We start from the raw sequence: 14,099 nt of genomic DNA, 5'->3' as shown, positions 1-14,099 counted from the left end.
ATAACATGCAGCATGTATTATCCAAGGCTGCTGCCATTCCAATGGGATTCTCAGCCAGCCATAAATCTCTGAACTTCACCTCCATGCAAGCACAACGCAGAACCTAGAGCAGTGGTGTTATTTTTGTCCCTTATCAGGCTCCTTCCAACATACCTTCAAAGCTTCTATGACAAGATCTCTTGCTTCTAATTCCCCCTCAAGAATGCTAAACAGGGTCAGGAGTTCTGGTTTGCTGAGTTTTTCCAGATTCATCCTGAAAACCTGAAAAAAAACACAAAACAAAAGAGAAGGAAAAAAGGGAAGACAGTTTACTAGGTGCTTCCTTGTACATTCAAGCAGTGTGCTGAGCTCTGACATCTGATCTCCATTTTCATTTCAGCTTCCAGTTTTTCAGACTGCAAATTGCCCTGGGGAGGCAGGGGACAGCACACAAGGCAAACGTTTTCTCTTCAGCTTCCAAGACCAGATGTAGAAGATGCAATTTTTTTCACCTCTTCCCAAGGGTCACACACATATGGACACCCAGATGGTGCAGCACAACACACAGGCTAACAGGACAGTATCATCTTCACCAGGAATCAACCTGGGCTAACAGGAGGGGGAAAAAGATGGATGCTGAAAAGCCATCCTGCTGCAAATCACACATTCATTCACTCATTCATTCGTAGAGTGGTTTGGGTTGGAAGGGACATTAAAGAACATCCAGCTTCAACTCCCCTGCTGTGGACAGGGACACCTCCCACCAGCCCAGGTGGCTCAAGGCCTCATCCAGCCTGGCCTTGAACACCTCCAGGGAGGGGGCATCCACTACCTCCCTGGGCAATGCGTTCCAGTGTCTCACCACCTTCAATCAAGCTTCAACTCATTGCCCCTGGTCTGATCACCACAAGCCCTTGACAAAAGTCCTTCCCCAGCTGTCCTGTAGCCCTCTTCAGGTCCTGAAAGGCAGCTCTAAGGTCTCCCCAAAGCCTTCTCCTCTTTAGGCTAAACATTTCCAACTCTCCCAGCCTGTCCCCATAGTGGATTTGCTCCAGAGCATCTTCATGACCTCCTCTGATCCTGCTCCACCAGTTCCATGTCCCTGTGATGCTGGGGGCACCAGAACTAGATGCAGTGCTGCAGCTGAGGTCTCCCCAGAGCAGAGCAGAGAGGCACAATCCCCTCATCCTGCTGGTCACACTGCTTTGGATGCAGCCTGTCTGGATCACACAGCTGCAAGGCCTCACTGGAAGAAGGGTGAAGAGCTGGGAAGATCACAGCACACATTGATCACCTCCACCAGCACCAGGCTTCAGTGCCACAGGAGCTTCCCAGGAATGCCATAAGGTGCTCTGAGTGGAAGAGGCCCAAACCACCTCACAGCAATCAATGCCCCCAGCCAGCACACATTTCATTACTGCCCTTTCAGACTCTTTCAACAGCACCATCATTTATTAAGTATCATTTCACTGCCCTCCCAAGAATGAAGATCCACCATGGGAGCTGCATGTACAAAAAGCCTTTTCCCCTGTGTCTTTGCTGGCACACTTCACACTGCCCAGCAAGAAGCCCTTTCATGACACTGTTTTGTTAACAAGGGACATAATGTCACACTACAGCCTTGTCCCTCTCTGGTGCAGGTCCAGCCTCCTGCTTTGCCCAACAATCAAATGCACTTTTCCCTGTCCAAGTCACCTCCACGTTCTGTAGCAATCAGAGAATCAGCACAAAGAAGCTGCTCAGATCCCAAACTCCACTAGGCCAGCAAATGTCAAAGGGTTAAGTTCACCTTTACTAACCCAGCTAAAGCATCCAGCTGAACTCTGCTTTCTGAAGTCAGGGCTCCTCACGGCTGATTTGCATAACTGTGCCTTGGAGAATTATGCACCAGTTGCAAGTTCTGTCTTGTTTGTGCCAAAGCAGTTTTCCAGTCGCTGGGAACACAAAGTTCTGCTCAGAGAGAGGAGCAGGCAACCTTCCTACAGCCAGAGAAATCAGAAGCCTGTTCCATGCCTCCTCTGCCAAGCAGCCAAGTGTCTCCTCACGCAGCCACGCTCCTGCTTCCACAGTTTTTCACATGGAACTCCATAAAGCAGCAACACTTCTCACAAAGTCTCCTGCCTCACCCTACCAGTGGAGTGAGCTGCCTCAGGAAATGTCACTGGAAGCGACCAGGACTGTCTGGGCTGTCACAGCTGTTCCAAACCCAGTTTAATTGGACACCACAGACCTGTCAGCACTGCAGTTCTGGTCCCCATGGCAGAGGCATTAGCAGATGTTCAAGAGGGAAAGCACAGGAGCGGTCAGCAAAGCCATTCAGAGCTGTCAGCCCGGCAAACAAACAGGGAGCAAGACCTGACACAAAAGCATAATTGAGGAAACTCACTAATTAAATCCCATTCCACAGAATCACAGAGCCATGCAGGTTGGCAAAGCTCCTCAGGAGCACCAACTTAGAACCCTACTCTGCGTGATTCACCTTAAACCATAGCCCCCAAGCACCACATCCAAACCACCCTTAAACACATCCAGGGTTGGTGGCTCAACCACCTTCCTGGGCAGCTCAATCCAGTGCCTGAGAGGGGGCAGAAATTGTTCAGCATGCCAGGGCAGTGCTGGCACTACTCAACAAGACCTACACCTTCAGATCAGCCAGTGGACCTGCAGAGCTGTCCAGGATGTGACCCTGACCATCTCCCTCAGCTTTGGTTCTGCTACCCAGGCTAGCTGAGACTGAAGGAAGATTTACTGAAGTGTGATCTACAGCTTGTTCATCTTAGATTAAAAGGGAGAGAGTGCAACAGGAGCAGTGAATTGATGCAGGAGCCCTACAGTGTTAGCAAAGTGCAGGCCTGGATTTAGCCTTCAACATTTACCCTGCTCAGGTTGACACTTCAGTCCAACCTGCATCATATCCCTGGGCAGGCTGTAAATCAGGACCATCTCAATGTCTGCTCAGGGGATGGCACATTGTGGCTTCAGCACCATCTCAGTCCTTGCTCAGAGTAAATCCACAGGTGCTAAGACCAGATCAACACTTCTGGAAAACAGCAATCACCCTTTTTTCCCCCCCCCTGCCAAATACTCATCAAGTTCTGGAAGTGTTGTGACATTTTAAGCCAGACTTGGAAAGGAGCAGTTTCCTTTGGGATCCCAGAGCAAAGGCAGACATCCAGCCCTGCTCCCTCAGGATGCTAAATTCTGACCATGGCTTTTCAATGCGACTGTGTCTGTGCTTTTCTCTTAAAAACAGATGACATGGCAAGGTGAAGCTGCACCTCTCCATTAGCTGCTGAACACACCTCAAAGCCAGGACAACTACCAGCCGCACTTTGATATTTGGAAGCTATTCATCTGGGCACTAATTGTCTCTATTGTATATTCTAAATGCTCCCATTGTGACTGGTACTTCACACTGGCACAGAAATAAGCCAGGCTGCTCTTAAGGTGCCTCTATGGCTACAATCTGTAATCAACTTAATAACATAAACAAGCCTTGTCCTAAAATACACAAGGGAAGGAAGGTTACTTGCAGAAATCTGGTCGAGTTGGGGATGTCCCTGTTGACTGCAGGGAGTTGGACCTTTGAGGGTCCCTTCCAGCCCGATTCATTCTGTGAATGAAGAGCAGGAGCCAGCTTGCACTGCAGGCATTCACACAACACCAACAGTTACTGTCGATCCACCAGGTCCAGCCTCAGCCTCCCTGTGTGCAGCCCTCTGCTACAGAGGACCTCGACTGCTCTGCTTATCCCACGCTGCCGAAGCCACAGACTGGGAGCAGATGCAACAATGAAGTCTCTTCCTTTCAAAACTCCACCGGACAGCACTTGTGTTCCGCAGTGATTTATTGTTTGTTTATTGCTTTGTTCTGCACAGGGCACCTTTGAAAGCATTGGCACACACTCTGCAGGCACCTGTCATGGGGAACAGTCTCTAAGTGTTCCCTTTTAGAGCCTCTCAGTGCTGGGGAGATGAAAAACGAAGGGGAAAAACAACAACAACAAAAAACCCCTCTTGTCATTTGGTGTTTTTACTTTGCAGAAACAACCTCTGGACGAAAGAGCTAATAAGCACTCATTTGAGCAGCTCCTCCCCCAGCCAAATCTGGATCCCTTCTTGGCCCTCCAGCACCGCAGGTCCTGAGCTGACCTTTTCAGGACTGTTTCAGGTTACACATCCCCTGTGCCGTCCCTCATCCCACTTTTAATACCAGATCCCATCAACTCCACTCAATTCCCCAGCTCCCCAGTTTGCAGTCTTGTTCTGCCACACGGATCCCTGCTTGTCAGCTGTAGAATCTGGCCCATTATTTCAAACCCTCTACCAGGGAGATCGAGTTTCAGAGCAGGAGAAACAAGATCTGGAAATAGCCAGGGCTTATCACCCTCCTCTGTTCAGCGAAACACACTGCCCAGTCCAACCAACACAGCTCACCAACCGCAAGGACCTCGCTGTTTAGTCTGGTGGGATAAATATTTTCTCCCAGTCAGAGACAATAGCACCATTTTTGGACAAAAAGCAAGAGTTTAGAGCATAAACAAGGGTCACTACTTCATGCTTGTCTAAAGGTGAACTTCCCTTTAGCTACGCTACAGGCCACCGAAGAGTCTCCTCAGCAGGTCCATGCGTAGCCTTCAGAGGGACAGAAGCCTTCTGTTAGAAAGTTCTCTCCCAGGATTTAAGTGCAGATAAACAGCCAGAGCAGTTTAAGTGTAAGCACAACCACTCCAGCTCCTGCACCAGGGCAAGCTATCTTTGGCATGTGCCACTTGGGGCACGGGAGATAAGCTGCTGGAGCACGGCAGCTCCTCCGCACGCTGAATCGCGCTGTGGCGATTATGAAACCAGCAGAGGTTCCATTTCACTTTGGCTCACGCCCAGACAAGCACCAACCAAGCCAACCAACGCTGCCAGCCCAGCAGAACTTCACCTACCCACTTCAGCCAGCGTCTGAGTCACTACGCAGCGGGCAGGAGCTGGAGAGCGCTCGGAGCTCCCAGCCTAGGGCAGCGACAGGGAGACTCTGTCAAGGGGAAGCTTCAAGATGCTTTGCAAGCACTTGGCTCAAAACCCTTCCACTCTCTTTAACGCTGTGGTGAAGAACACAACTTGTTCCTTTTCCCCTCCGAAGCAGGGTATTTCCTTTGCTCCTTTTCCCCTTCGAAGCAGAGTTATTTCCTTTGCTCCTTTCCTCCCCCTCCGAAGCAGAGTTATTTCCTTTGCTCCTTTCCCCCTCCGAAGCAGAGTTATTTCCTTTGCTCCTTTTCCCCTCTGAAGCAGAGTTATTTCCTTTGCTCCTTTTCCCCTCCGAAGCAGAGTTATTTCCTTTGCTCCTTTTCCCCTCTGAAGCAGGGTTATTTCCTTTGCTCCTTTTCCCCTCCGAAGCAGGGTTAATTCCTTTGCTCCTTTCCCCTTCAAAGCAGGGTTATTTCCTTTGCTCCTTTCCCCCTCCGAAGCAGGGTTATTTCCTTTGCTCCTTTCCCCTTCGAAGCAGGGTTATTTCCTTTGCTCCTTTCCCCCTCCGAAGCAGAGTTATTTCCTTTGCTCCTTTCCCCCTCCGAAGCAGAGTTATTTCCTTTGCTCCTTTCCCCCTCCGAAGCAGAGTTATTTCCTTTGCTCCTTTCCCCCTCCGAAGCAGAGTTATTTCCTTTGCTCCTTTCCCCCTCCGAAGCAGAGTTATTTCCTTTGCTCCTTTTCCCCTCCGAAGCAGAGTTATTTCCTTTGCTCCTTTCCCCCTCCGAAGCAGAGTTATTTCCTTTGCTCCTTTCCCCCTCCGAAGCAGGGTTATTTCCTTTCCCTTCACAAGCCACACCAAGACAACGCTGCCTCTATGTCCATTATCCTGAATCACTTCCATCCCCCCCCTCCCCCGTCTCCAAAGAGGAACTGTTGTTTTCCAGAAGCCTGCCCGGGCAGTTGTGTCACTGCCTCCACAGCAGAGCCCCAAGGACTGCCCTGCAAGCTCCTGACAGGCAAGTTCCCGAGGCACTGCTGCCCGCACGGCGTGATGCTGGAGTCGTTAATGAGATGTGCATGTCACAAACAGGCTAACACACACTTTGTGCATTCACCACACCGCCTGGCAGTGCGTCAGAGCTGTGCTTAAACCCAGCAGCTTCACACCCACCTCGGTCTTAGAGACGAAGGCAAAAAGGTCACTCCCCTCTCCCCCCAAAGCATCCCACTCACGCCGTTATTTCCTGAAGCACTACTCGGGCTGAAGCAAAGACCCAAAATTCAGGCTTGAAACGGTGCTGAAGCCCTCGAACAGCTGCTGCGAGGCAGGTGAAAGGGAATTAAAACCATCCCCGAGATCCCCCAACCTCCAGAGCAGCCTCGGGAAGGTGGCCGGGGGCGGCCGGGGCGCAGGGACTAGGCGCAGCCCGACCAGGGGCACACAAACCGGCAACGTGCAGCTGAGTCGAGACCCCTCCGGCCCAGTCATCGACCGTACCCCAACCGCCGGACCACGGAGAGGAGGTTAACCCCGGGTCAGCCCGGGTCACGGAGCTCCGTCAGCCCCGAGTTCTGATCGGTCGCTGCCCGAGGGCACCTGCACCGCCCGTCCCAAGACGAGATGGCAGGGGCAGGGCTCGGGCTGTGCTCTGTCAGTGACTCCCGAACTGCTAAGGGCCGGTAAAGCCGTGGCCAACAAAGGGAAGAACGGCACCGGAGCCCGCGACGACAGCATCGCGGGAAGCTGCCGGACCCCGATCTCCTTCGGCTCCCGGGAGCCCTGCGGATCGACACCGCGGGTCCCAGGGTGGGCTCGGGAGATAGCAACCGACTGCGCTGTTTTGCTGTCCTCGCCCCGCAGCAGCACCCACCGGCCAGGCCCGGCCCAGCCCCGGCCAGAGACGGCCGCGGCGACGCCGAGCTCCCGGTAACGCCCCCCCGGCCTCCGCGCTCCCCCGGCCTTCGCACCTCCCGGTAACGCCCCCCGGGCTCCCAGCCACCCAGATCTCGGCCACGGCCACCCTCACCCGCAGCAGGATTTGGCCCCGCCACCGCCGCTCTCAGTCCCCAACGGACGCGGGCCGCGCCGTCCCGCACCTGCCGCGGCCCACCCGCAGACACAGTGCCGAAGCGGATCGAGCTCGGCGGTACGGAGCAGGGACCCTCCGCCCTCATACAAGGAAAGGGACCTCCCTCCCACCTCACCGACCTGGCCCGGCCGCCGCCGCCGCCACTACCGCGCCGCTCCGCTCCCCATCCAGCCGCCCCGCCCCTGCGCGCCGCCTGCGTGACGGACAGAGCGACAGCCAATCAGCGCCGCCGCAGGCCGCGCCGCGGCCCAATCCACCGCGGGGAAGGCGGGGCGAGGGCGTGGGCCGGGCGGTGGCTGCGGCGATAGCCAATCAGGCGGCGGCACCGGGGCGAGGTGGGCGGGGCGGCGGCTGAGGATCCCTTTTGTTCGCGGCGCAGCGAGCGGGCTGCCGTGATTGGTGCGTCACTTCCGCCGCGGCCCCTCCCGAGCCGCCGCCTCTGCCCCGGGCGGGGTCCGCAGCGGCTGTGCGCTCCGCGGCGAGCCAAGGGTCGGCGGAGCCCGGGGCGAAAGGGGGTCCGCGGCCCCGACAAGCCTCTGCTCCTTACGGTGCCCGCGGCACGCCTTTGCCTCTCACATCGCTTTGGCCAGGGGCAGGCTTGTGCCCCTCGCAGTGCCATGGACAAGCCTGTGGCACTCACAGGATCTTGGCCTGGAGCAGGCTTGTGCCCCTCACAGTGCCATGGGCAAGCCTGTGGCACTGACAGGATCTTGGCCTGGAGCAGGCTTGTGCCCCTCACAGTGCCATGGGCAAGCCTGTGACACTCACAGGATCTTGGCCTGGAGCAGGCTTGTGCCCCTCACAGTGCCATGGGCAAGCCTGTGGCACTCACAGGATCTTGGCCTGGAGCAGGCTTGTGCCCCTCACAGTGCCATGGGCAAGCCTGTGGCACTCACAGGATCTTGGCCTGGAGCAGGCTTATTCCCCTTGCAGCACTGCTTGGGGCTGCTCCCTTCACAGTGCCTGAGACAGGCCCAAGCCTCTCACAGCACTTCTGATGCCTGTTTTACTCACAGTGCCCTGGACAAGCCTGTGCCACTCACAGCACCTTGGCTTGGGGCAAGCCTGTGCCCATGACAGCCATTCTGAGCTCTGCTCCCCTTGTACCCATCTCCCAGCCTTGCTCTCCTCACAGCTGTGGGGCTCCCAGCTCTGCTCCCCCTCAGTCCTGGAGCTCCCAGCACCTCCCAAGCCTGTTCCACTCGCAGCCCCCTGAGCCTGAGCTTGGCCTTACTCTGGAGATGGATGTTGTGCCTCAGGGAGCTGTATAATTGTGTTTCCTTCGTGATGGAGCATTGCAGGGCACTGCTCTGCAGCATGACTCACCTGGGCACGTCGCTGCCTCTGTCACAGCTCTCCCCTGATGGTGTTTCACATGAGCTGAGCCAGGCTGGCATGGCAGAAGCAGGCACTGCACAGCAGTGCTGGGGAAGCTCAGCGTGCTCAGGTTTATTCACCTGCTGCCAGCGGAGGAAAGAGCCCAGAGCAGGCTCCTGGAGGGGATGGCCCCCCACAGGTGCCCCAGCTGGTGCTGGGCCCTGGCTGGGTGGCTGACACTGTTGAGGGCAGCAGGATTTTTTGCTGTCAGGGCTGCTTACCCAGCAGTCTGCTAAGCCAGCGTGGCAGCTGGAACCAGAACTCTCCCTTTCTGTGCAGGCTGTGGCAGATTGTCCCATCCCTGCCCTTCCCAGGAGCTGTGCTCGGCACTGCCAGTGGGCTCCATCCTGCATGGCTGAGAGCAGCTGTGACCACAGGATCAGAAGATGTTAGGGGTAGGAAAGGACCCAAAGGAATCATCCAGTCCAACCCCTCTGCCACAGCAGGACCACACAATCCAGCTCAGAGCACACAGGAACACATCCAGACAGGCCTGCAAAGGCTCCACACAAGGAGACTCCACAACTTCTCTGGGCAGCCTGTGCCAGGTTTCTGGGACCCTTCCAGGCAAGAAGTTCGCCCTTGTGTGGAGCTGCAACCTCCTGTGCTGCAGCTTCCATCCATTGCTGCTTGTCCTATCCCAGGGAGCAGTGAGCAGAGCCTGTACCCCCCTGCTGCCCCCCAGCTCTCAGATAGTTATGAACATTGATTCAATCCCCTCTCAGTCTTCTCTACTCCAGACTAAACAGCCCCAGGTCCTTCAGCCTCTTCTCGTCAGACAGTGCTCCAGTCCCCTCATCATCCTCAGAGCCCTCCCTTGTCTCCATCAGATCCCTGTCCCTCTGAAGCTGGCAAGCTCACAACTGAAGGCAGTACTCAAGCCGAGGTCTCAGCAGGGCAGAGCAGAGGCCTTCCCCAGTGCTTGCAGTCTGGCTGTGGGCAGTGCTGGGTTCAGTGGAGCTGCAGCATGGAGCTTGCTCTGCCAGGGGCAGCTTCTGGACTGGAAACTTCTACTGCAAAATGCGTTGCACAGTCAGAGGACTTTATGTGGTGCCAGTGCCAGCAATAAACCTCACCCCTAACCATTGCAATCTGCTGTCTTCTATCTTGAGAAGCAGATTTTGTCTAGACAGGGTTGTCTGAGCATTATTTGCCAGCCTGGATAAGTACAGTAACACTTGCAGTGCCTCTGGTCTAGCTAACTCAGAGCCTGGGGGAAAAGAAAACCTATGGGTTCCCTCTCCTGAGCTGTACCAGGCTGTAAGTGCCCCTGTGGCACTGCCGTGGGTACTCTGAGACCTCTAATTGTGAGTCCCTTTCTCTTGCACTGAGCTCCTCCTGGCTGCCTGCTTTTCACCTGCTGCCTCTTCTTTTATCCTTGGGATATGGTTTGAGGGCAGACGTCTTTTCATCACGTATGTGAAAAACAGCAGCAGCTCATACCAAGTTTCCTCTCCTGGGCTTCTTGTTGCTTCCTACACACCATTGCCACCTGTGCTAGAGGAGTGATGGTGCCAGTGAAGCCCTTGGAAGAACAAGGATGGGCTGGAGAGGGTGTAAGAGGAGCAGGATGCTCTAAGAAGGGCAGGCAGCAGGTGGGTGCTGGCAGAGGGGACCCTGCTCTCCGCAGAGTGGTCGTTCACTGTCTGCAGATGGAGAACTTCCTACACACCATTGCCACCTGCACTAGAGGAGTGATGGTGCCAGTGAAGCCCTTGGAAGAACAAGGCTGGGCTGGAGAGAGTGTAAAGATGCTGTAAGAAGGGCAGGCAGCAGGTGGCTGCTGGCAGAGGGGACCCTGCTCTCCGCAGGGTGGTCGTTCACTGTCTGCAGCTGGAGAAAAGGGGAGTGGGGCCAGGGCAGTGGCACGGTTGAGGGAAGCTGCTCAAAGTGAAAGCTGCCTTTGCCCACCTGCGAGCACAGGACACGGAGCCTGCTGGGGAGATGTGGGGTGAAAGCTGGCACAGCTCCTCGTCTCCTTGAAAACAACAAGGGCTTGAGGGAGAAGCGTGCGTAGAAACCGAGAGCTGATGGAGTGGTTCTGGCTGGGGGGATTAATGCTCCGACATCCCTGGGATAAGCATCCTGACCCCCCCTTTCCCAGCCACCCTCCCGGCCCTAGGCAGCCCGTGTGAAATCCAGCGGTCCAGACCGGGGGCGATCTCGCATGGGTGAGCCTGGGGTCTGCAGCCCCAGCCCACTCCGCAGCCCGGCTGGAGCCAGGCGGCAGCGGACTGGGGCTGCCCGCAGCGGGGACTCGGGAGTTCGGGAGCCGGTTGCCGGTTACCGGTTGCGTGGCTGCAGCTCCCCCGCGTGTCCACAGCGCTCGCTGCGCGGCGGAGCGGTTCCAGCGACCGAGACGGAGCTTCCAGAGCTGCAATTGCTTCTCCGAACGCCACCAAACTCAGCTAGGAGTTATTTCTGTTGGCATCGGAGCACAGCAGGGCAGGGGCTGGGTCTCCAGCCTGGCACCGACTGTCTGCGGAACAACCTCTGCCAGCTGCTCCCTGCAAACATTCCAGTTGCTGCCCAGTCCCGCACTGGGAAACACGGAGAAAGGAGACCTTTGTGTGGGAAGAGCTCTGTGTGAGGCTGAGGATTGACTGGAGATGAATGGGCCATGTAAAGGTCACAGATGCGCGAGTTACATCAGGCAACATCTGGCACCAAAAGCTTCTCTGTTCTGGAGGGTGATGAGGACAGTTAGTTGGAACCAGCACGGCTGAAGAGCAAACATCTGAGGGGACTGGGAGTCCTGAACATCCTAGGTGGTCTCAGGGAGGGCAAAGTGAACAACTGCAGCCTTGAAACCCAGCAAAGCAGTAGAGGAGAAAGAAGAAAGGTCTCTTAGCAGAGCCCATGAACCCACATGGAAAAAATGTCTTCAGTTGCTTGCTGGTCTGCCTCTGGGGGGAAAAGAAATCAGCTGCACAGGAGGAAGAGGCTTTCCAGGTCTGGAAGACATCCCTCTGCAGGCTGCTGGCCACCTTCTTTCAGTGCATTATCTTTGGCTGCCAGCTGTGTCAGGTCCTTGCCCGAGTGGCACAGTTCTGCTGTAAAGGAGAAGCAGAGACAGAGGGATGAGGGCAGACCCCAACCACTGTGGCATGTGCCCCTACCTCAGCATCAGCAGAAGCATCTGCAGGTGCTTCTGGTTGACCTGTGTCTGTTCACAGCGTGTGCCCCGAGTCAAAGATAAGGGCAAGTGGCTGTCAGGATCTGTGGGGAGCTCCCACAGGACTGAGGGGTGGGAGGTCTGAGCTCTGCAGAGAGCTGTGGGGAGGACATAGGCTGGGGGTACCTGCACCTTCAGCCAGCACAGTCACGCTGGAGAACATCAACAACCAACAAACACCAGCAGGAGGAAACAGGATGGCAGCAGAGAGGAGATTTCTCCCGAAGTACCATGGGCAAAGGAGATAAATCACAACCCCCAACAGTTAGAAAGCAGCACATCTGTCAAGGATCCATAGAATCATAGAATCAACCAGAGCAGGGTGAGAGAGAGAGCAGGATGCACTTGGAAATGAGCCTCACCTAAGAGCACAGCTTTCTGTGAATTACCCTCAGCTCCATGGCTTGGGAAATTGCTTTCCCTGAGGGATTATTGCTTACCAGAGCCCTGGGACCCTGACTGATTCCTGCCTCTGCAGTCAGGGGAGCAGAGCAGGCAGAAGGGTGAAAAATAGGAGAAAAGGAAAGGACAAATCCTGCCCGAGCTAAGGAGCAGCTGAATCACAGAATCATAGAATGAAGCAGGTTGGAAGAGGCCTCCAAGCTCCTCCAGCCCAACCTAGCACCCAGCCCTGCCCAGTCAACCAGACCACAGCACTAAGTGCCCCAGCCAGGTTTGGCTTCAACACCTCCAGGGACAGCAACTCCACCACCTCCCTGGGCAGCCCATTCCAATGCCAATCACTCTCTCTGACAACAACTTCCTCCTCACATCCAGCCTAGACCTGCACTGGCACAACCTGAGGCTGTGTCCCCTTCTTCTGTTGCTGCTTGCCTGGCAGCAGAGCCCAACCCCACCTGGCTACAGCCTCCCTTCAGGCAGTTGTAGCCAGCTGGGAGAAGAGACAGCTCTGCCTTCCTGAGAGTTGCAGGTCCTGTCTTTTCAAACCACTCTGTGCCATCCATCTCCAGAGCTGCATGGAGCTTGTGTTGGCATGGGGAGGGTGTGTGGGGTGGGTGCACTTCTGAAGGCTCCTCCTGTTAGCAGAAGGTCCAGATGCTCATTCTTGAACCGTTGCTGCAATAAACATACATTCTGATTTTGACCCAGTGGGGTTTGTTTTGTTGGGATTTGGTGGTTTCCCTCCCCCCCTCCTCCTCTGAAAATCTGGAGCTGTCTTAAATAGCTTCATAAAACTTGTTGGGCTTTTAAAAGCAGGAGTTACTGCTTTGCCAGGCCTTTAAAATTGCACCCTGGGTTTTATGCATTGGGGTGTTGCTTGCTTTTAAACAAGTGCATGCTGAAGAGATGCCATAAACATTTTTATTTGGTTGCTTATTGAGGAAAAAAAGAACCAAAATCCAATTACACCTCAGGGAAACAGGAATGAAGCATTTCATTAAGATATATGGTGTATAAGCCAACAAAGCTTCAGTCTTCCACAGCAAGTGTGCAAGAAAAAGGGCAAAAAGAAATGAAAATCCTTTCAGCATCATCCCCTGGGTACATAACCTCCCTTGGGGAGCACTCTGGTAGCTGAATTAACCATCACGAGCCTTTCCTTGGCACCAGAAAATCCTTTGAGAGGCATCAGCTTGCTCTTAGAAGGAGCAATTGGCAGTGGGAGCTATGGATCCAGCCCCTGGTTGTGTTTGGTGGTGGCTCAGCAGCTCAGCACAGAGCACCAGTAGGGAGGTGATCTGCTGGAGAGCAGCCCCAAGGAGAGGGAGCTGGGAGTGCTGGGGGAGAACATCCATGGCACAGCAATGTGCCCTGGGGGCCAAGAGGGCCAATGGGATCCTGGGGTGTATTAGGAAGAGTGTGTCCAGCAGATCAAGGGAGGTTCTCCTCTGCCTCTACTCTGCCCTGCTGAGACCTCATCTTGAGTACTGCCTTCAGGTTTGGGCTCCCCAGTTGAAGAGGGACAGGAATCTGCTGGAGAGAATCCAAAGGAGGGCTAAGAGGGTGATGAGAGGACTGGAGCACTGCCTGAGGAGGAGAGGCTGAGGGACCTGGGGCTGCTTAGTCTGGAGAGGAGAAGACTGAGAGGGGATTGAATCAATGTCCATAAGTATCTGAGGGCTGGGGGTCAGCAGGGAGGGACAGGCTCTGCTCTCTGCTCCCTGGCATAGGACAAGCAGCAATGGATGGAAGCTGCAGCACAGGAGGTTCCAGCTCCACACAAGGGGGAACTTCTTGCCTGGAAGGGTCCCAGAGCCCTGGCACAGGCTGCCCAGAGAGGTTGTGGAGTCTCCTTGTGTGGAGCCTTTCCAGGCCTGTCTGGATGTGTTCCTGTGTGCCCTGAGCTGGATTGTGTGGTCCTGCTGTGGCAGAGGGAGGGGTTGGACTGGATGATCCCTTTGGGTCCCTTCCAACCCCTGGCATCCTGTGAGCTGTGATCCTGGGAGATCTTAGCCTGAGTGCTGCCAGACTGGTCACACAGCCATGCCCAGCATCGTGATCTGGTTGATTGAACAGGGCTGGGTGCTAGGTTGGACTGGATGATCTTGGAGGTCTCTT

General features: G+C 55.2%; 1 protein-coding gene across 2 annotated transcripts in view; it reads right to left on the bottom strand.

Annotated features, from left to right (window-relative positions):
- Nucleotides 1-10,774, bottom strand: part of CTTNBP2NL (CTTNBP2 N-terminal like) — a 29,737-nt gene extending 18,963 nt beyond the window's left edge. The window contains exons 1-2 of one of the 2 annotated variants that reach the window (XM_064173765.1): nt 10,692-10,774; nt 154-261 (exon numbers count right to left, since the gene is read on the bottom strand). In XM_064173765.1, the coding sequence (XP_064029835.1) occupies nt 154-252 (99 nt within the window). In that variant the 5' untranslated portion in view covers nt 253-261; nt 10,692-10,774. Of the gene's footprint in view, nt 1-153; nt 262-7,146; nt 7,249-10,691 lie in introns of those variants that run through there. The other variant, XM_064173764.1, reaches the window with a different exon arrangement.
- Nucleotides 10,775-14,099: the final 3,325 nt, after the last annotated feature.

Source organism: Pogoniulus pusillus, chromosome 39, assembly GCF_015220805.1.
Source record: "Pogoniulus pusillus isolate bPogPus1 chromosome 39, bPogPus1.pri, whole genome shotgun sequence".
NCBI lineage: Eukaryota > Metazoa > Chordata > Aves > Piciformes > Lybiidae > Pogoniulus > Pogoniulus pusillus.
This window is presented reverse-complemented; position numbering and strand designations above follow the sequence as displayed.